This window comes from Hemiscyllium ocellatum, chromosome 28 (assembly GCF_020745735.1).
Source record: "Hemiscyllium ocellatum isolate sHemOce1 chromosome 28, sHemOce1.pat.X.cur, whole genome shotgun sequence".
NCBI lineage: Eukaryota > Metazoa > Chordata > Chondrichthyes > Orectolobiformes > Hemiscylliidae > Hemiscyllium > Hemiscyllium ocellatum.
This window is the reverse complement of record NC_083428.1, coordinates 3,368,503-3,390,457: the sequence shown is the minus strand read 5'-3', so window position 1 is coordinate 3,390,457 and position 21,955 is coordinate 3,368,503. Positions and strand designations below refer to the sequence as shown.

At 44.8% G+C, this 21,955-nt stretch overlaps 2 protein-coding genes across 2 annotated transcripts in view; both read right to left on the bottom strand.

Moving 5' to 3' along the window:
• Nucleotides 1–1,565, bottom strand: part of dda1 (DET1 and DDB1 associated 1) — a 12,737-nt gene extending 11,172 nt beyond the window's left edge. Inside the window, exon 1 of the mRNA XM_060846201.1 lies at nt 1,516–1,565. Coding sequence (XP_060702184.1) covers nt 1,516–1,518 — 3 coding nt within the window. The 5' untranslated portion in view covers nt 1,519–1,565. The remainder of the gene's footprint in view (nt 1–1,515) is intronic.
• Nucleotides 1,566–3,922: 2,357 nt separating this feature from the next.
• Nucleotides 3,923–19,910, bottom strand: babam1 (BRISC and BRCA1 A complex member 1). The gene is made up of 8 exons (XM_060846024.1): nt 19,230–19,910; nt 16,414–16,472; nt 14,268–14,388; nt 13,885–13,963; nt 13,046–13,070; nt 11,479–11,608; nt 5,989–6,075; nt 3,923–5,324 (listed from the first exon to the last, which is right to left on the bottom strand). Exons 1-8 carry the CDS (start codon nt 19,893–19,895, stop codon nt 5,124–5,126), a joined length of 1,368 nt encoding a protein of 455 aa, XP_060702007.1. The 5' UTR covers nt 19,896–19,910; the 3' UTR covers nt 3,923–5,123.
• Between the last annotated feature and the right edge of the window lie 2,045 nt (nt 19,911–21,955).

Here is a 21,955-nt window from a genome sequence, read left to right as displayed (position 1 = left end):
CCCCACCCCCACACCCATCCCCGCCCCCGCCCCCAGCCCCCACCCCAATCTCCACCCCCCACCCCACCCACCCCCCCACCCCCACCCCCACCCCCCCACCCCACCCCCCCCCCCAATCCCCCCCCCACCCCACCCCCTCCCCGCCCCTCCCCAATCTCCACCCCCACACATCCCCACCCCCCCCCCACCCCACCCCAATCTCCGCCCCCCTCCCCACCCCCACCCCAATCTCCGCCCCCCTCCCCACCCCCCACCCCAATCTCCGCCCCCCCCACCCCCACCCCAATCTCCACCTCTCCCATCCCCACCCCCACCCCAATCTCCGCCTCCGCCTCCCCATCCCCACCCCAATCTCCGCCCCCACACCCCCATCCTCACCTCCTCCCCACCCCAATCTCCACCCCCCCATCCCCACCCTCACCCCACCCCCACCCCAATCTCCGCCTCAACCCCACCCCACCCTCACACCCATCCCCGCCCCCTCCCCCACCCCCACCCCAATCTCCACCCCCAACCCCACCCCACCTTCACCCCCATCCCCGCCCCCACCCCAATCTCCGCCCCCCACCCATCCACGCCCCCACCCCAATCTCCGCCCCCCACCCATCCCCGCCCCCACCCCAATCTCCTCCTCTCCCACCCCCACCCCAATCTCCGCCTCCCCACCCCAATCTCCGCCTCCCCATCCCCACCCCCACCCCAATCTCCGCCTCCCCATCCCCACCCCAATCTCCGCCTCCCCATCCCCACCCCAATCTCCGCCTCCCCATCCCCACCCCAATCTCCGCCTCCCCATCCCCACCCCAATCTCCGCCCCCACACCCCCACCCCAATCTCCGCCCCCACACCCCCACCCCAATCTCCGCCCCCACACCCCCATCCTCACCCCCTCCCCACCCCAATCTCCACCCCCCCATCCCCACCCCCACCCCAATCTCCGCCATCAACCCCACCCCACCCTCACACCCATCCCCGCCCCGCCCCCACCCCAATCTCCACCCCCCCATCCCCACCCCCACCCCAATCTCCACCCCCAACCCCACCCCACCCTCACCCCCATTCCCGCCCCTACCCCAATCTCCACCCCCACACCCCGATCCTCACCCCCTCCCCACCCCACCCCAATCTCCGCCTCCCCATCCCCATCCTCACCCCCTCCCTACCCCCACCCTCACCCCCATCCCCTCACCCCCATCCCCTCACCCCCATCCCCTAGCCCCCATCCCCACCCCCACCCCCACATCCCCACCCCCACATCCCCACCCCACTCCCAACCCCGTATCCCCACCCCCCTACCCCCACCTCCCACTCCCCTACCCCAATGTCTCCTCCTCCTCTCCTCCCCTCCCCCACCCCCTGCCTGGGGACGCTCCCCTCGGCCCTCTGCGTGGTTTCCCAGCGTTATATCCGAACCACCGAGTCGACGCGATTCGGTGGATGTCCTGCGGAGGGCTGGGCCCGGGCTGCAGCCTCCTGGCTCCAGCTACTCTCTCTATCTCTCCCCGCTTCACTCACCATCTTCCCGAGCTCCGCATCACTCTGCGCTTCACACAAACCTGCTGCACCTGCCACGCCAGGCCCGCCTACTCCCGTACCGGCGCCCATTGGTCGGTTAGCGACTAGCGTCGAGAACGCGTACATCCATTGGATAGCGTGCCCGTCAATCAAAACCGTCCTGCTGCCATCAAGTTTAGCTGCGCCGGTTTGACGGCATTTCTGGTGAGGCACGTGATATAACCCAACCATTCTATTGGACAGCCACTATGCATTCTGGGCGTTGTAGTCCCGGTGGGACAAAACCCACTTCCGATCTCAACAGACGGAAGTACACAGAAACGACAACTCCCAGTAGACACTATGTTCAACGACCCCAGATACAATAGGAAACCCTAACACATTGTCTTGACCCATTCCCAGTTGTGATACATATCCAGTTATTTAATTTCTTCTTGTACTTTGTTCCATTTTACACCATGCAAATATTTTCTTCTTTTAGCAATCTGTATAGGTCTAAATCCCCCCACCATTGATAGGGTCTCCACTCATTAACCTCCCACAGCCCTGCTGTAGGTCAAAAGGAGATTTTAAAGCTATATTCCCTTGAACTATAAAGTTTCTATTGACATATTGATTATTTTTAAAATTCTACAGGATTCAATCAAATCATCCCACACCTTGTTCTTTTTGAGAAATAAGCTTGATTTATGTAACTACCGTTTCTAGACTAACCCTTGAAACATGGCAACTTTCAGCTCAATCTGTGTTGTACTCAGTAGGCCAATAAACCTTTTCAAAGGCATAAGCCCCAGCCACTTCAGGCATTCGCGATGTGGTCTAATAAGATATTGCAACTCTCCTACTTCATTGTCCATGATATATCCAACAGTGCAGCACAGATTACATGCTCAGGTCTCTGGAATAGCCAAGATCTATCAGTAAGTGTACCATGACTAAACCAAGGTCATTACTACACCAAAGGGTAAAGTTATCACAGTCTTACCAGACCACAAGGCTGCTCTTTCACGAGTGGGAGAGAGACACACAACTGGTGGTGGTTTAACCTGAGTCACCATACCTCAGGCAAGGGGAGTAGTTGAGAAGGAGAATACTTCATAATAACATTAGCTGGTGCAGAAATTGAACTCACACTGTTGGTGTCACTCTGCATCACAAAATGGCCATGTAGCCAAATGACCCCTAATACACAAGACACGTTTGCAAATGTACTTTGAATTGCATATAGCACAATCCAAACCTAATACAAGACAAATTCAGGTCAGCAAGAAATGAATCTTGGAGGGTTGAGAGACTTTGGACCTCTGCTTCAGATGGTGATGGAGGTAGGGTCATTGAATATTTTGTAGACCAGTGGATAGATGTGGTTAAGTTGGGCAATCAAGAGTTATTGAGGCTAGATGGGAATGTGGAATTCAAAACACAATCAGATCAGCCACAATCTTATGAATGCAGGCTCGGGGCACCTCAGCTCCTATTTCACATGTTTGTGCTTAAGAAGCAATCGACTTCTGCAGTGTAAAGGAATTTTAGGATCCCCTACTGAATAGCCTTTCTTCTCTGGTATTATCTGGTGATCTCTCTTCCTGGATCCAATATGAAAAATCTCACCAGCGCCACTCTCCTAAATGGCTCACTGTCTCTCCTTAAACAGCAATAAATACACTTCTCTATTGAAAGTACAACACTCCCAATCAACTACTCACTCTATAAGCAGCACCATAGCCTTGTCACATTTCATCACTGCAACTTAAGCCAACGTTATATCACCTTCAATGGAAAGACAGTAACAAAGAAGTAATGGCACTGTCTGATTATTCAGAGGCCCAGACTAATCAAGGTCATGGATTCAAATACCATCATGGCAGCTAGTGTTACATTCAATTAATTAAGTCTGGAATATGAAATTTAGGAATGATGATCGTGAAATAATAATCAATTATTGTACCAATCTGTCGGTGCTATGTCCTTTAGGGAAGAAAATCTGCCATTATTACTTCATTCCACCTTTTTGTAACTCCAGATTCTCAGCAATGTGGTTCACGGTTAACTTCCCTCTGGAATGGCCAGAGTAAGCCATTCAGTTCAAGGATAATTAGGGATGGGCAAGAAATGCTGACCCCTCCATCAATACCTATCTTACCTATAAATAAAAAAATCCTTCAGTTCTCACTCCACCACCATCGCTGGCAGAGCCCAGCAGGAGGATGAGAGTGTCAGACCAACCATTCAGATTTGTTTGTGGTGTTATACACCAGCAATTAGTAAGACAAGTTAAAGTACTCGAAGTGAAATAAACACACAATACAAAGGAATAGAAGAGGAGGATTAGGAGGACACTCATATGACATGGAGCTGGAATATCTATTTTTTAAAAACATTTGTATAACGTTGAAGATACAGAAAACACTTTCAGTAACTTTATTTCCTTGTTAAGAGCAAACAGAAATTAGCAATGAATGTTTTCCTTCAACAAAATTGTGTGGTTTAAACCATTTGAAACCCTTCACATCTAATGAGTTTGTCAACACAGCAGCCATGACACACAGTACTGTCACAAACACACTGGAATGGCACATTGGCCAGTTTGCATGCTTCAAGAGTGAACCAGATGTTAGAGGCCTCCGTGGTCTTTATCCAATAGTCCCATTAAATCTTGAACATCAACTGGAATCGGCAGACAAGATCCTGGTTGAATACCATGTCCTAGCCTGACACAGTGAGGTTATGAGCTCAAATCTCTGGAGAAGATCCTGAAGGCAAAGTGTTCCATCATAATCTGTAGTCTGCAGGAAGTGAGGATCCTCTTCATGCCACGGCTCAACCTCTTAATGTGACAGCAAGGAAAGCCCTTCAATGCACAAGTACCCAATGTGGCACTAAATGACACATCTAGCCAAAGCCAGAATTCACTGGAATTACAGGATCAGGCACCTATATAAAACTCTTACAGCCATTCCAGCACAGTCACTGTTTTCATGTGCAGAAATGTGGCAGCCACTTTGAGCACAACATCCCATCAGCTATATGACAGGAGGCAGAATATCTGTATTTTTATTGATGCTGATTAAGGGATAAACATTGGACTAGAGACTGGTCTGCACTCTACTGCTCTTCTTCAACAGCATTATAGATAGATGTCCATTACTGTGTAACCCTAGACAGAGCTGGGGTGAGGTGGCTGCATTCGTCGGGGAATAATCCAGATTGCCAGTGTTGGAGTGCACTCATTTGTGAAAATCTGTCCCATTATGTTTTGATGCCAATTTACCAACGATACTCAGCAGCAGCACTGCTTCAACCGTGCTGATCTCCAGTTTCACAGGAAAGTGTCATGAGTTATTATAGGCTGAATTCAACCCATAAAATCAGAATAATCCACTTGGAACTGAAGGGACGAAACAGCTTCATGATAAAGTTGATCGTGCATTATTGACGATTCAACTGAAGGAACACTCAGATTTATTAAGGATCTGAGTTTCTCTGGAGTAAACACTTGCACGTCAACTGTAACCAAGACAGCGTAATCACCCTGACCCACACAGAAACTTTCCTAATGTACAGATAGAGAGAGAATCTTAGTTCACTTCCCTTGTCATGTTCCCCTGTCAAACAGTTGCTTCTACTTCTACTCCTTCCTCATCTTCAAGCAGGCTATAAACCGCATGCATTTGGACTGGCCTCTGCAGCGGGTGTGCGAGTAACTTGGCCATGCAGTTGTGCAGTTCCACAGCCTGTCCAGCGAGTGACACATCATACTTGTAGCTGGTCCCCTTTGTGTCCAGGTTATTGAAAAACAAACAAACTTCCTGTACAACAAAAAATTCAAAAATTAAATGTGCATTCTGGAATCTCCCAAAAAAAATTAACTGTGATAACAGGAATTGTATTGATGGCAATTATATTTTCTGCTTCACTATATATTCTTAGCATTAGGATAATTCTAAGAATTAGGATAATAAGCAGGTCAAAGTTTTATGGTCGTGCTCCCCACTCCAATGACATGGACTGACCCTTCGCAGGGCAGTACCATATTGCACTGTCAGGTGGGGGAAAGACAGAAAACCAAGACTCCGCCTGCTCTCGCAGATGGACGGAAGAGATCCCATGGTACTACTAGCACAACAGCAAAAGAGCTCGCCCAAAATTTATAACCAATGTTTAATCCTGAGCTGAAAAAAAAACAAACAAGAGATTAACAGATCATTTATCCATTCACCGTTTGAGAAATTTTAGTGGCTACAACTTGGCGACTGTGTTCATCTCCAATTGTGACTACATTTGAAAAGTACTTCTTTGGTGTTGAAGGAATGTGGGACCTAGTGACACTCTGAAGATGCTGCATTAATATTCATCCCTGAGGAGAACACCTGTACCAAATTGGTTAAAAACAACAGAAACCGAGTGAGCATAGGAGCAGAAAAGAAAAAAAAGCATGAGATAGCATACACAAAATAACAAAACACACCCGACCTTACAGCTGGAGTCTTCGTCCATTTCCTCAGGGCCGTTGTGAATGTAAATCGTGTCAAAGAAAAAGTAAGGAGATTGCAGAATTTTCTGAGGAAAGAAATGAAGAAAATGCAAAGATTTTATTAAACATTGAGTAAAGTGTGAGAGTCACACTGACTAACAGACTGGCTCCTAATACAAATGTTTTTCTTTACAGTAGAAACTAAATTCGCCGTTCACTGACCAGTTAAACATCTCAGAATGTTTCACTAAAGGGACTGCAACTATTACAGATTTGTGACAGTAAAGGCAGCCCATTCCACCCACTGTATCTAGATTGGCTCTCTGAGCATTTTAACGTAATGCCAACCTCTTGCTTTTCCCCCACAACACTGCACACTGCTTCTATTTAAATAACTATCTATTGCCCCTCTTGAATGCTCCAATTGAACTGGCCTCTACCACGTTTCCAGGCAGTGCATTCCATGCCTTAACTTAGAACATGAGACCATAAGATACAGGGGAAGAATTAGGCCATTCAGCCAATCATGATTGCTCCATCTTTGATCATGGCTAATATGTTTCTCCAACTTCCTCCTGCTACTAATCAGGAAGCTATCTATCTCTGTCTTAAAGAGAGTGACTTGGTCTCTCCAGCCTTCTATGGCAATGGTTTCTACAGCTTCATCACACTCAATTTCTCCACATCTCAGTTCTAAAAGGTCACCCCATCACTGATGCTGTGTCCTTGGGGTCCAAGTCTCTCCTATTCGTGGAAACATCGTCTTCACATCCACTCTATCCAGGCCCCTCAGTATTCTATAATTTCAATCAGATCCCCACATCCTTCTAAATTCCATCAAGTATAGACTTGGGTCCTCAACTGTTTGTCATATTACAAGCTCTTCAGGCCTGGGATCATTCCTGTGAACTGCCTCTGGATTCCTTCCACATCCAGCACATCCTTCCTTATATACATGGTCCAAAACTACTCACAATATTCCAAGTGCCATCTGACCAGAGGCAGATTCAGCTTCAGCAGCACATCCCTGCTCTTGTAAGCTACAACCTCTCCAAGTGAATATTAACATTGCATTTCCTTTCCTAATTGCTGACTGAACCTTCAGGTTAACCTTAACAGAAGTCTGAACTAGGACTCTCTTAGACTTTCCAAAGCCTTTCACAATTTAGAAAATAGACTACGCTGCTATTCTTCCTACCAAAGTGCACACATTCTCACTTTTCCACATTGTGTTCCCTCTGCCACTTCTTTTCCCACTCCAAGCCTATTCAAAATCTTTTTGCAGCCTCCCCATTTTCTCAACACTAGTTGTCCCTCCCACCTATCTTTGTATCATCTGCAACTTAACAACAATACTCGCAGTTCCTTCGTTAATATATAATGTGAATAGTTGAGGTCCCAATACTGGCTCCTGCAGAACTTCACTAGTCACTGCTGCTATCTTGAAAAAGAACCCTCTATCCACACACTCTGACTCCTGCCAAAGTCATAAGTCACATGACTCCAGGTTATTGTCCAACAGGTTTATTTGAAATCACCAGCTTTCAGAGCACTGCTCCTTCATCAGGTGAAGTGACTTCAGACTTTGTCCACCCCAGTCCAACACTGGCATCTCCACATCATTCTGCTAATGCCAACCACTCCTCTATCCATGCCCCTAACAGCATGGACTGGGGTCTTATTCAGCAGTCTTCTGTATGACACCTTGTCAAAGGTCTTCTGGAAATCTAAACAGATCATGTCCACTGGCTCTCCTTTATCTAACTTGCTTGTTACCACAAAGAATTCTAACAGATTTATCAGGCGTAGCCTCCCCTTGACAAAGCCCTGCTGATCCCACCCGATATTACCGTGTACTCCCAAATACTCTGCAATCTCATCCTTAATAATACACTCTAAAATCTGAAAAAGGGTTCTCTCACCTCACATTTGCTTCTTTTGCAAATCACTTTAAAACTCTGCCCTGTGAACCCAATCTGTTTTTGGGTGGAACAGTTTCTCTCTATTTACTCTTTAGAGGCACCTGATGATTTTGAAATCTTGGATCAAATCCCCTCTTAACATTCTCTTTACAAGGAGAACAAGTCCCACTTCTTGAATCCTTCCTCATGAAGTTGTTCATCCCAGCAACTCTTCTCTAAAACCACTCCTGCACATTTTCAATGCATTCACATCCTTCACACAATGTATGCCCAGAATTGTACACAAAACTCCAGCTGAGGTCTAACCAGTGTCCGATATAAATTCACCATAACTTCCTGGTTGTGTCTACCATATCCCTAATTATCTGATGAAGGAGCAGCACTCCGAAAGCCTGTGATTTCAAAGATACCCGGTGTGACTCTGCCCCTATTTATGAAGCCTAGGATACTGTGTTTTGCTAACAGCTCTCTCTACCGCCTGGGCCCTTTAACTACATATTTATCCAAAACTCTTTGCTTCTGCCGAATCTTTTAAAAACATTCTGGAGCCCGTTTACAAATCAATTTGTTCACATGTCAACACAATGCAGAACAATGGAAAAATGCCGTTCGTAAGTACAGGAAATGTTCACATGTTGGGTTTTTCAAATTTAAAAGCAGTATATAGGTTGGCCTTTGTAAGTGCAAACATTTGTAAGTCAGGTATTCGTAAATCAGGGATTCCCTTGCCGTGTCTCTCCACACTCCTTGGACCTCACATTTTTCCACATTGAACTGCACTGACATCAATCTGCCTACTCCATCAAGTTGCCAATGTCCATTTGAAGTTCTGATGTGGAGGAGCCAGTGTTGGAACAGTAGGGACAAAGTTAAAAATCACACAATACTACGTTCTCGCCCAACAGGTTTATTGGGAAGCACTAGATTTCGGGGCGCTGCTCCTTCATCAGGTAGCTGTGATAAAGCTAGACAGCTACCTGACAAAGGAGCAGTGCTCCAAAAGCTACTGCTTCCAAATAAACCTGTTGGATTATAACCTGGTATTGTTTGATTTTTAACTTTTGAAGTTCTACACTGCTGTCCTCAGAGTTTCCAACTCCCCCAGGATCTGTGTTATCCACAAACTTTGGAACTGTCCCCTGCACAGCAAGATGTGAATCATAGAACATAGAACACATTCACAAAATATAACAGCAAAGGCAAGTGTTTCAATACTGACACCTGGGGAGAAGGAATAAGAAAATAACAAGAAAGGAACAAAAATTTACAAGAACGTTGTTGGAGACAAATATTGAGACTTATGAAACCAAGGAAAAGAAATGAGGTTGAGCTACAAATTAGCTTTAATCTAACTGAATGATAATGCAAAGTCAAGGGGCTAAATTGGATCTTATTCTAATCAACTGTAGATTCAGTCTCTTGGGAAGTTTTTAAAAGGTTGGTGCACAATATAGGGTAACATTGTTTTACATCATGGCACAGAAACAGGCCATTTGGCCCCACCAGTCCATGCTGGTGTTTATGCTCCTCTCAGACCTCCTTCCATCTTTCCTCATCTCAATCCATCATCATAAATTGATGGGAGAGTAGACATGATGTTATCCAAGATTACAAAGAAATCTTGATCAATTGGACCAATGAGCAGAGGAGTGGCAGATGGAGTTGAATTTGGGTAAATGCGAGGTTTTGCATTTTGGTAAAATAACCAAGGGCAAGACTTATACAATTAACGATAGGGCCCTGAGTATCATTGTAGAATAGAGAGAGCAGGGGTTCAGGTCCATAATTCTCTGAAATTTGCATCATTGTGCATAGGGTGTTTTGCACGCTTGTCTTCATTGCTCAGACTTGGAGTATAAGAGTTGGGATGTTATGTTGAGGTCGTGGAGGATGTTGGTGATGCCTCTTTTGAAATACTGGATACAATTCTAGTCAACCTGTTACAGGAAGAGAATTATTAAATTGGAGAAGGTTCAAAAAAGATTTATCAGGATGCCGCCAGGAATGGGACGTTTGAGTTATAAAGATAGGTTGGATCTTTTTCGTTGGAGGTTGACGGGTGACCTTATAGAAATTCATAATATCATGAACAGCATGGATAGGGTGAAAGCAAAGGTTTTTTGCATGGGTTAGGGAGTTCAAAACTAGAGGGCATAGTTTAAAGGTGAGAGGAGAAAAATTTAAAGGGAACCGGACAGGCAACATTTTCATGTAGAGGATGGTTTGTATTTGGAATCAACTGCCATAGGAAGTGGTGGATGCATATACAGTTACAGCATTTAAAAGCTATTTGGACAGGTACATGAATGGGAACGGTTTAGAGAGATAATGGCCAAATGGTGCTAGTTTAGTTTTGGAAACTTGGCTGGCATGAACTGGTTGGATTGAAGAGTCTGGTTCCATGCTGCATGACTGTGTGACTTTATTCCCTGCTCCCTCATGGACTTGTCCAACTTCTCCATACCCCATAAATATATTAATACAATAACTACATTCTCATCACTCTTTAGATAAAGAACTTTCTTCTGAATTCACTATTAGATTTCTTAGGGACTACCTACAGAGGAACCTAGATTATCCAGCAAGATCACAGTGTGCTGGTGCTCAGCTAAACTATGTTATGCAGCATTTGATTATCTGGAATTTGATTAACCAAACAAAATACTCCCCACCTGTGTCCTTCGGATAATCAAGGGTCCTCTGTATATGGACAGCCTTGAGTTCTGTTCTTTATGTAAAAGACAACATTTCCCTTATTTCCAATCCATCAAATCCTTCTATCATTCTATATACCTCAATTAGGTCACCTTTCAAAGTTCTTCTCAGTTCAAGAGATGAGACACCCAGCATATTAATTCTTTCCTAATACATAATCTCACACATTTCTGCTATCATCCTTGTAAATCTTCTCTGCACGTTCTCTAGTGCGTCTGTATCATTTTGCATATCAGTACTGCACGCTGGATCCAAGTGTGGGCTAAACAAGGCTGAATTTCAGATTAGCACAATTCCTACATTTCAATTCTATTCCTCTCAGAATAAAATGCTTAGACTTTTTAAAAACAGTCTTGCTATGCTCTTTTAATGATTTCTGTATTTATTCCAAGGTCCCTTGGTTCCTCTAACTGACTTTCCCACCCTATTTCTAAGACCCGAGTGATCTCAGTCTTGGATCCAATTAAGGATGGAGCATCCAGTGCCTTCTGCAAACTGAAGCAGAGAATTCCTGATTCACAGCCCTCTGTGTGAAGTCCTAAGTGGCTAACCAAGGAAATCCCAAAGCACTTCACAGCTAATGAGGTATATTTGAAATGCACAAACGAAGGGAAAGGTGGCAACCATACCTATGCATACAGCAGGATTGTGCAAATACATAGGATCATCATCCAGATAACTAACGTTTCCCTTTTGAACTCTTTCAGGAAGATTGGTCATGAGTGAAGCTGCAGAAAGTGGGTGCCCCTGTCCCAACATCATTCAGCTAAATTTTGGCTGTGACTGGGGTGGGAACAGAGACATGAACAAAACAAGGTTCAAGCAGGAACAGAAAACTGTTTTGTTACTCACATTGAGTCGCTCGATGGAAATAGACTGCAGGTGGCAGGGTGTTCGAACGTAGACCAGGATCATCCGTATGATGTACGGTGGTGGGATAGTCTGAATATTTTCCGTTACTGGCAACTCAATCTTCTGCTGTCTACAGGATTAGATTTTTAAAAAAAGATTTGATCAAAGTAATAAACTCAAAGTAGATAATGTCCTGTGTGAGAGTGAGAGAGAGTGTAGATCTCAGATCAACAGTGTCAAAGCTCCACCAATGGTCTCAATTTGGCCTATTCCTCAAGTTGGCTGAACATTGGGAAATTAAGCTGTTTGGCTGTGATTTCCTCTCCAACTCCCACACAACAATGTCAAATAGCATGTAGACTTCTCAATCTAAATGTGGCTCTATCAAAGGCAGGCAATCATTGCTGAAACATCATTCTCCAGTATCTGCTGTACTAGACACTCTATTGGGTTTTGTTAAGACTGGTAACCTGCTTCTAATATTTTCCTCATACATCATATTCAGCCATTGCTCAATGGGTAGCACTCTCCAGTTTCCAAAGGTAGAAGTTATCGTCTCACATCCAGAGAATAAAATCTTGTCTAATACCCAGTATAATAGCAGGGGAGTGCTGCACTGTCAAAGGCGTTGCCTTTCAGATGATTATTAAACAAATGTCCTGTCTAACACTGCTTCCTTAATGTCATTGTGGGTGTACCTACATCAAATGGACAGTAGCGGTTCAAGGAGGCAACTCACCCCACTTTTACAAGACCATTGAGAGATGGGAAACAAATGCTGGCCCACATCCCACAGGTGATAATAAAAAGATGAATGTAAAAGATAAAACCAAAAACCTGCGCATGCTGGAAATCAGAAACAAAAACAAATTGTTGGAGAACCTCAGCAGGTCTGGCACTATCTATGGAGAGAAAACAGAGGTAACATTTCTGGTCCAGTAACCCTTTATTAGCATTTGTTCCCCATCCCCAAATGCCTTCAAACTGATTGGTTTGCTCAGCTGCCTGTTTATGTGGGACAGACCAGGCAAGGACATTAGTGAATCAAACAGGTTGTTACAATAATCACTGATAGTTTCATGGTCACCTTTACACTTATTAAACTAGATTTGTTAAATGAATTCAAATTTCACCAGTTGACAGTGGGATTTAAATGCATATCCTTAGGACCCTTTCTAGATTACCAGCTCAATAACATGACCACAAAACCATCATCACTCCATCATTATTATACCGTTGTTCCTAAACAATTGTTCTCCACAACTTGCAGCTATTTCTCTTCCATTACAACACTCATTTGAAGTTCTGAACGGTGCTACATAAATGCAAGCCTGTCTCTCATATGATCTCTGAGGGAAGACCCTTTCTTCAGCCACCAAATTGCAGCATCCTAATCTGAAGTCAGCTTGAACCAGATTTAATTCCACACCGATCAGTAAGCTCCAAGGTTAGCTAATGTTTATCTTTTTAAATAATGAGAGAGACCAGAACAAAACTAAAAGATCAGCAGAAACCTAAACAAATTCCATATTCAGCTAAACTTCACATCATAATCACAAACACTCACATGAGGTTAAATAGTCCATCCAGATCTGAAAATAGACTTTAAGGAAAACAACAAAGAATTATATATCATCAAAACAGAAACAGACCATTCAGTCCAAAAGATTCAGCATCCACATTTTACAATGTTAGATCTATCCCCACCAGTACTGTACCCCAGAGCTATACAGTAACAGACCTGTCCCCACCAGTACTGTACCCCAGTGTTATACAGTAACAGACCTGTCCCCACTAGTACTATTACCCCAGTGTTATAGTGACAGACCTGTCCCCACCAGTACTGTACCCCAGTGTTATACAGTAACAGACCTGTCCCCACCAGTACTATTACCCCAGTGTTACAGTGACAGACCTGTCCCCACTAGTACTGTACCCCAGTATTATACAGTAACAGACCTGTCCCCATCAGTACTATTACCCCAGTGTTATAGTGACAGACCTGTCCCCACCAGTACTGTACCCCAGTGTTATACAGGGACAGACCTGTCCCCACAGTACTGTACCCCAGTGTTATACTGGGACAGACCTGTAACCAAAAGTAATGAATCTCAGTGATTGGAAATTGCAAATGTTCTCTTCAGACTGAAGCCAGGTTCAGAAGGCCAGAACTATATCCACGCTAATGGAGATTATTTTCACGATATAAAACTTTGCTATCTGGTTGCGCTTTAGTGAGTTCCTGATAATAATAACGCAAATAGCATCCTGGAGCGGGGGATTCTGAAGCAGTGTGCCCTCCGGTCTACACATTAAATGGATACATAATTGGAGAGAGTTTGAAGTAAACAGCCTGCAGTATTTTACTCCATCTCGGGAGTTTTGGGATCTGTGACAAAAGGATACTGAAGGACTCACAGACATTTGTATCCAGGTCGTACAGGCAGCTACAAACTTCCCGAGGGTCCGAAGTAAATCCCGACAACTAAAAAGTGAGAGAGGGGGATGAGTAAGGAGGAAAATACTGAATGTTTCTAATGTATACGACATAGATACTGCATTGTAACACGATCTTGAGCCATTTCTGTGCATTTAGTTTCATTCTTGAGCCTTCCTATGGCCTGATCTTAGCAATACACAAACAGGGGGAGACAGACCGAGAATCGCGCTCTGAACAATAGGGTGAATTTAAATGTTGACCATACCACGGTGATTACATTCGGGATTTGTACAATTGTGCAAGTTCTCTCTGATCCCTCCCCTAATTTACAGCAGTACATTGTTCTTACCCAGGTCACCTCGTCATTAACCACCACGAGAGCGAACTCATGACGTTTGTCAATCTTGTGCTTTGTCCGGACAAACATTTCGATCATTTTCTGGGCAATGTTTAATGCGTTTGTTTTTGAACTGAATAGACAAAAAATAAATTAAACCAAATCAAATCCAATCTAATCCAATGCTCCCAATCTTAAATCACAGTCAGCCCAATAACACCTCCACAGACGAATAACCTCACTATGCCAAGGGCACAGTAAACCTAACCAGTATTATAGAATGTTTCAACAGGAGGCCAATCTGTCCATCATAACATCTCTCTTAAGAGCTACCCATGTGCCTCTCTTTCTGCCCATTTTTCCCTTCTGAGTACCCATCCAATGCAGCCCTGTAATTTACTACTGAATCAGCTTCTGTCTCTCGCTTATCAGCCGGAACCTGAGTGTAGTCAGGGTCTTGCTGTGTGTGGTAAATTGTTTCAATATCAGAGAGATTCAGGGCGGTGCTGGATGCAACATCACCATGTCTGATCTTTTGGAGAGGCAAGAGAAGGTCATTGACAATGCAGCTGAAAATTGGTGAATCTACAGCAATCTTCAAGCATCTCAACCACTCACACAGCAATGCACTGGATCCAAGATGATTGGTCTCCAACAACCACCACCTGCCACCCCAGCCAGTACAGAGCTTGCTGTGATGTCTATAACAATGTTACTAGAATTTCTTGATGCCTCATTGGATTAAATGCTGCTTTGATACAAAAGAAGAGACTCATCACCTCCTGGGATGCAGCTCTTTGATCATGTTCGAGCCAAGACTATGAGATCCTGACTGCCAACAATCAGTTTTGGGTCTATCAGGTTGTTAGTGACTGTGGCTCTGTCAATAATTGACAGGGGCAGTAGTTTGTCGATTGCATTTGTCTTGCTTGTTGAAGACAATAAACTGGGCATTTGTTTAAAACTTTGTTAGATACAAGACAGCGTTGTAGCTGCACTGGAACACCTTGTCTAAAGCTACAGCTAGTTTGAGTACATAACCCTTCAGTATTACAGCCAGGTTATTTCCAGAGCCCAGAACCTGGATGCACTCCGTATATTCAGCTGTTTCTTGCTATTCTGTGGAGTGGTACAAATTGGCTAACGACTGGCATCTGTCGTGTTGGGGTCTCAAGAATAAAACCAAAAAACTTTATATCCAGAGACTTGAAGTCAGATCCAGCACAGAACAGCAGTTCCATATTAAATTGCTTTCCCCAGATTAGATTCCATACAGTGTGGAAACAGGCCCTTCGGCCCAACAAGTCCACACCTACCCTAATCATAGCTCCACTCTTTAGCCAGTTCTGCAGTAAAACACTGTTGAAACTACCTTCCCCTGTGGCAGCACACTCACCCCACAGCCCAATTCAACTGTTGTCAAACCTAAGTTTTCACTGATTAGGTTAGAATCAAACTCTACAGCCCAGAAACCACTGGACACAGACATACCATCAAGTTCGTCCAATTATTGCCAACAAAGTGGAACTTGCTATCTCAGGGAATAATAATGAAGATACATTTAAGGAGGAGCTAGACTAGCCTATGAGGGAGATGGGAATATAGGATTGGGGGGGGGGGGGGGGGGGGGTTTAGATGATGAAAGATGGCAGAAGGCTCAAATGGAGCATAAACACCAGCACAAACTGGTTGGGCAGAATGGCCTGACTTTGTGTCGCATATCCAATGCAATCTGATGACAATCTTTCATTCCCAGTTCACATGGGACAAACCAATCAAATAACGAACACTGATTCCCAAAATCACATTTCACAATGTGACTTATAAAAGATCCTCAGTACAAGGCAGTTATACTCCACATGAACTTCCTACTGTACAAATCTAAAATATTTTTCCCTTCCTTTCCCAATTTCCCCTTAGGATATTAATACAATTCACCCTGACTGCTCTCTGTGATTCTTCCACATTCTCACTGCTCTCTAGGAAAGAAGTTGTATTTCCAGTTGTTTTTAGTTTTATGAGCTGCAGTTTTGCTTGCCACAATTTACCCATCAAACACTACTATACTGTTAAAGAACTCTAAGAGGTCATCCCTCAACTCCATGTTTTCCAGCGAGTCCATTAATTGGCTTCAAGTATTCACAGCAAGCAGACTAACCCATTCATCGAATCCAGCTTCTGCAGTGACATCTCTTCTGAAAGGTCCAAACAGATGATCTGTAATGAGAATGGAAGGGAGCTGGAGGTGTGTCTCTTCCTTTTCATGCAATAAGCAAATAAATGACACACAAATCAACTAGAGTAACCCAAACAAATCACCCATCTAGTAATCCCTGAACAAGTGATGAGAGAGGAGACTAAAAGTAGACAACAGGAGCAGCAGTAGGCCATTCAACCCCTCAAGCCTGCCCTCCCATTCAATATAATCATGGCCCCTTGACCCCTTTAGCCACAAGAGCTATATCTACCCCCATCTTGAAAACACAATGTTTTGGTATCAACCACGTTCTCTATAAGAGACTTCTGCTGGCTCACTACTCTCAGGATGAAGAAATTTTTCTTCACGTTAGTCCTAAAGTGTTTATCCTTATCCTATGACCTTTGATTCTGGGCTTCTCCACCATCATGAACATCCTTCCTGCATACTGCACATCATATTTATTTTCTTTGACATTTAGAATATTTAGAAGAATGTTAGAAATATTCTTAAGAAGTGTAAAACAGAATCAACATTTCAGAACTTAAGAACTTAGTAGCAGGAGGAGGCCGTTCAGCCCCACAAGCCTGCTCCACCATTCAATACAATTGTGGCTGATCTCATCTCAACTTTCCTGCCCACTCACCATAACCCTCTTCAACCGGTCACTAATTAAATATCTGTCTATTTCCTCCCTCAAATTATTCAGTATCCCAGCGTTGACCAAACTGTGGGAGAGGGAATTCCATAGATTCACCGTCTTCGAGAGAAGCAATTCCTCTTCATCTCTGTTTTACATCTGTTCTAACCTTCCAGCCTCTGAAATTCCATCAGATGTCTCCATTGACCTGAAATATCATTTTATGTTTCTCTCCATACATGCTGCCTGACCTGGTAGGTATTTCTAGCATTTTCTGCTTCTATTCCAAATTTTCAGCACTCCCAGTATTTTGTTTTTGCCACTTGTTTTGGTTTTATTCTTTAATGCAATGTTATTGCCCATCCCAAACTGCTCTTAAATTGTCCAGTAAACTGATAACACCACTATACCACCACCAACTAACAAAATATTTAAAGTCTTCACAGATTGGAGACTGGGAGGATGTGCCCCTCTGAATAGAGAACCTCTGAAAGGGTGGCACAGTGGTTAGTACTGCTGCCTCACAGCGCCAGAGACCCAGGTTCAATTTCCAACTCAGGCGACTGACTGTGTGGAGTATGCACGTTCTCCACGTGTCCGCGTGGATTTCCTCCGGGTGCTCCGGTTTCCTCCCACAGTCCAAAGATGTGCGGGTTAGGTAAAGGGTAAATGTAGGGGTAAGGGTGGGTTGCGCTTCGGCGGGTCGGTGTGGACTTGTTGGGCCAAAGGGCATGTTTCCACACTGTAAATAATCTAATCTAGAATTAGTGGTCGCAGAATAAAAGTTCAGACAAATTAACACCAAGATGAGGAGAAATTATGAATCTTTGGAATTCCCTAATCAATACATTATGGATTCTCTGTTGTTGAGTATCCTAAACACGGAGTTTGATCAATTTTGGGGATGAAAAGAATTAGGGGTATGGGATAACATAGGAAGGGGGAATTGATCAGAATCCCTACAGCATGGAAACTGGCGCTTCGGCCCAACAAGTCCACACCAACCATCTGAAGAGTAACCAACCAAACCCATTTCCCTCTGACTAACGCACCTATGGGCAATTTAGCATGGCCAATTCACCTGACCTGCACATCTTTGGACAGTGGAAGAAAACTGGAGCACCCGGAGGAAACAGGGAGAATGTGCAAACTCCACACAGGCAGTCACCCAAGGCTGGAATTGAACCTGGGACCCTGGTGCTGTGAGGCAGCAGTGCTAACCACTGAACCACCGTGCCGCCCCAGATCAATTATAATCTTATTGATTGGAGCAGACATAAAGACCTGAATGGTTTATGACTTCTATCTAGCAGCTGCTATACTGCTCAACTTGCTCTCTCCAAACAGAATACCCGTTAGGGAAACAGAAGAATTTTAGACTATGTTGTAATTCATGGTTTGGGTGCTGCTAGTGAGTCCACATCTCGAACTGAGTCAGGAAAAAAAGGTGTAACTCAACAGTTCCAATCAGGATCCAGTACATAACTACCAATTAATGTCTGTGCTATACTGATTGCCAGTTATTCTTGCCTATTTCCCAGGTGATCTATTTCTTTCATCTCTCCTATAAAGTAGTGTGTACCTTCAGCTTACTCTTGCTGCACACAACTAGAACACATGAATTTTCAGACAGAATAATCCATTCAGTTCAATTCTCTTCTAAAAAATGCCTAAATTCCACAATCCGCCTAAATCATTCAAGTGATTGTGATCTTATCTCTCAACTACTTCAGATAAATAAGGCAACACTTTAAAATCTTATAATACACATCTCTGATGGCTGAAGTTCCTTTGATCAACAATAAATCGCATTTGATAGGACATAGGATCATTTTTAACATCTACAATATCTTAGCAAGTTTTGAGAAGATTTGTAGCTAAGGTTGAAGTTCTGGACGTAGGTGTGACACCACAGGAAATGACAGCACTAACCGAAAGAAAGCCAAACATATAAATAGAAAGCAGGAAACATCAGCAGTGCTTTGTCCAGAGGCTCACTGCAGATGTTACCTAGTATGGTGACAGAACACCTGAAATTGAACCTTGCAGCTCAGAGAGCAAACCTACATCCATTTACAATGTCTGCTACTTTTGGTGAATCAAAGAGTTCCTGAAATACAACCCCAACAGAACTCACCACTTTCTCTGGGCAGTTAACTTTTGGAGTCTTGATCTGAGTCTCAGACAGGGCCTGGCTCTGGAATTGTGTTGGTAGCTGGAGTTGAGATTGAAATTGGGGTTGACTTTGGGATTGGGGCAGGAATGAAGGCTGCCCTGTGGTCGCCGACTGGTTTTGAAACTGGGGCTGGCTTTGAGACTGGGGCAAGGTCTGGGTCTTGGACAGGAATTGGGTTTGAGATTGGGATTGGGGCAGGGACTGGGTTTGGTTTTGGGGTTGGCTTTGACCTTGATATTGGGATTGGGATTGATTTTGGGTTTGGGTTTGGAGCTGAGGTTGAGGTTGTGGTTGTATTTGGGGTTGGGTTTGATTTTGGGGTTGGGGTTGGGGTTGGGGTTGGAATGGGGGCAGGCTGTGACCCTGGGCTTCCTGCTCCTGAGGCCTCCTGCGGCTGCTCCTGGTCCTACCCCCAGTCCCTGGGCTCTCAGTCCCGGCTTCTCCATCCCCTTCCCTACTGCCGCCGCCGGCCTGCGCCCCTTGCCCGGGCGGATCCTGCCTGTCCTCCGCGCCCTCGGGGTTGGAGCGAGTGCTGGGTCGATGCTCCATTGGGCCTGAAGCCTCGGACTCAGGTTCAGGTTCAGAGCCAGCAGGAGCCTCCCTCCCATCTTCAGCGGCCGCCGCCATCTTCGCGACCGTCCACAAACCGGAAACGCTGGGCGAGGGGAGGGGTGGATACAGACACGCCATGTCTTCTGGGAGTTGGAGTTCCAATCGCATCTACTCCTTCCTCTGTGGCTCGGAATGGACTACAATCCCAATGTGCAACGGGGCTCCGGCCCTGGTCGCAGGACCTTCTGGGGGTTTTTGTAGTTCTTCAGCCCTTTCGCCCAATTGCAGCCAAAGGGGATTAAACTACATTTCCCAGAAGACACTTTGGCCTTCTGCCTATTTCCAAGTCTATTTAATTATTGATCCCTGCAAAACCAATTTCCTTTTAATGCACATTATTAATTCCTGCATAAAATATTAATAAATGTTAGCAAATAAGATACTGGTCCATTATTTCCACTTTAATTGAAGATGAAAGTGGACTTATTGTTTCTCAAGCTGTACAATTGTTAGTAGGGAGCAGGGAGGTTGATCAATTCTGTTTGTACGAGAAAGTGAGGTCTGCAAATGCTGGAGATCAGAGCTGAAAATGTGTTGCTGGAAAAGCGCAGCAGGTCAGGCAGCATCCAAGGAACAGGAAATTCGACGTTTCGGGCATAAGCCCTTCTTCAGGAATCATTCCTGAAGAAGGGCTTATGCCCGAAACGTCGAATCTCCTGTTCCTTGGATGCTGCCTGACCTGCTGCGCTTTTCCAGCAACACATTTTCAGCAATTCTGTTTGTAATCAATCATAGAATCCATACATTGTGGAAGCAGGCCATTCGGCCCATGGAGCCCACACTGACCTCACTGAATACCATCCCACCTCTAATCCCTGTATCCTTCCAATTAGTATGGCCAGGTCACCTAGCCTGCTCGTCTTTGGACTGCCCCCCAGTCCATCACCAGCTCCTCCACATCACCTTTGGACTGTGGGAGGAAACCCCGGCACCGAGAGGAAACCCACGCAGACATGGAGAGAATGTGCAAACTCCACACAGTCACCCCAGGGTGGAATTGAACCCAGGTCCCTGGCACTCTGAGGTGGCAATGTTAACCACCCTCCATTGTGCTGCCCTGGTCTATTACAAAGACATGGGATTTTCCAGCATTGCCTAATGCCTGTGTTTCTCCTGTTAAAAACTGCTTGCAGATGTACTTGAAAATGTGAAAACTTTCAGCAGTAAGACCATCTGGTTCACTCTTGTTGTTTAAGGATGGAAGCTGCCATCCTTAGCTGGTCTGGCCTACATGTGACTCCAGACCCACAGCAACGTAGTTGACTCCTAACTGCCTTCTGGGCAATTAGGGATGGGCAAGAAATATGGAATGGAGAGTGTGGTGCTGGAAAAGCACAGCAGTTCAGGCAGCATCCAAGGAGCAGGAAAATCGACTTATCGGGCAAAAGCCCTTCTATGAGGAGGAGAACTTCTTCAAGGTCAGCATCCTTGGAGGAAGAAGTTCTCCTCCTCTCAGAAGGGCTTTTGCCCGAAATGTTGGTTTTCCTGCTCCTCAGATGCTGCCTGACCTGCTGTGCTTTTCCAGCACCACACTCTCAACTCTAATCTTCAGCATCTGCAGTCCTCACATTCACCTAAGAAATTTGGAATAACCAGCGATTCCATCATCATGTGAATGAATAGAAAAAAGGAACAGATGTATGCCATTCTGCCCCTTTCACCTGCTACGCTATTGAATCGGATTGTGGCTGCTCCCACATTCCTCATGTCCATTTTCCTGCAGTATCCCAATGATCCTTGATTCCCCTACTGATCAAGAATTATCTAGCTCAGCCTTAAATATACACAAGGAATATAAATATCACCATTCCTCCACTATCACTGGATTGAAATCTCAAAACTCCCCTCCTAATAGCACTGTGGGTATTGCCATGCAACATGGACTAAACTAGTTCATAAAGGCAGCTTATCAAGGGCACTTAGCAAGAGGCAATAAATCGCTCCATCATTAGCATCCTTGTCTTCAGCTGCCTGGATCCTAAGTTCTGAAAGTGGCTTCAAAAAGATCTGCACCCTATTACCCTTCTCTCTCCCTCTCCTTTAAAATGCTCCTTAAAACCTACCTCTTTGACCAT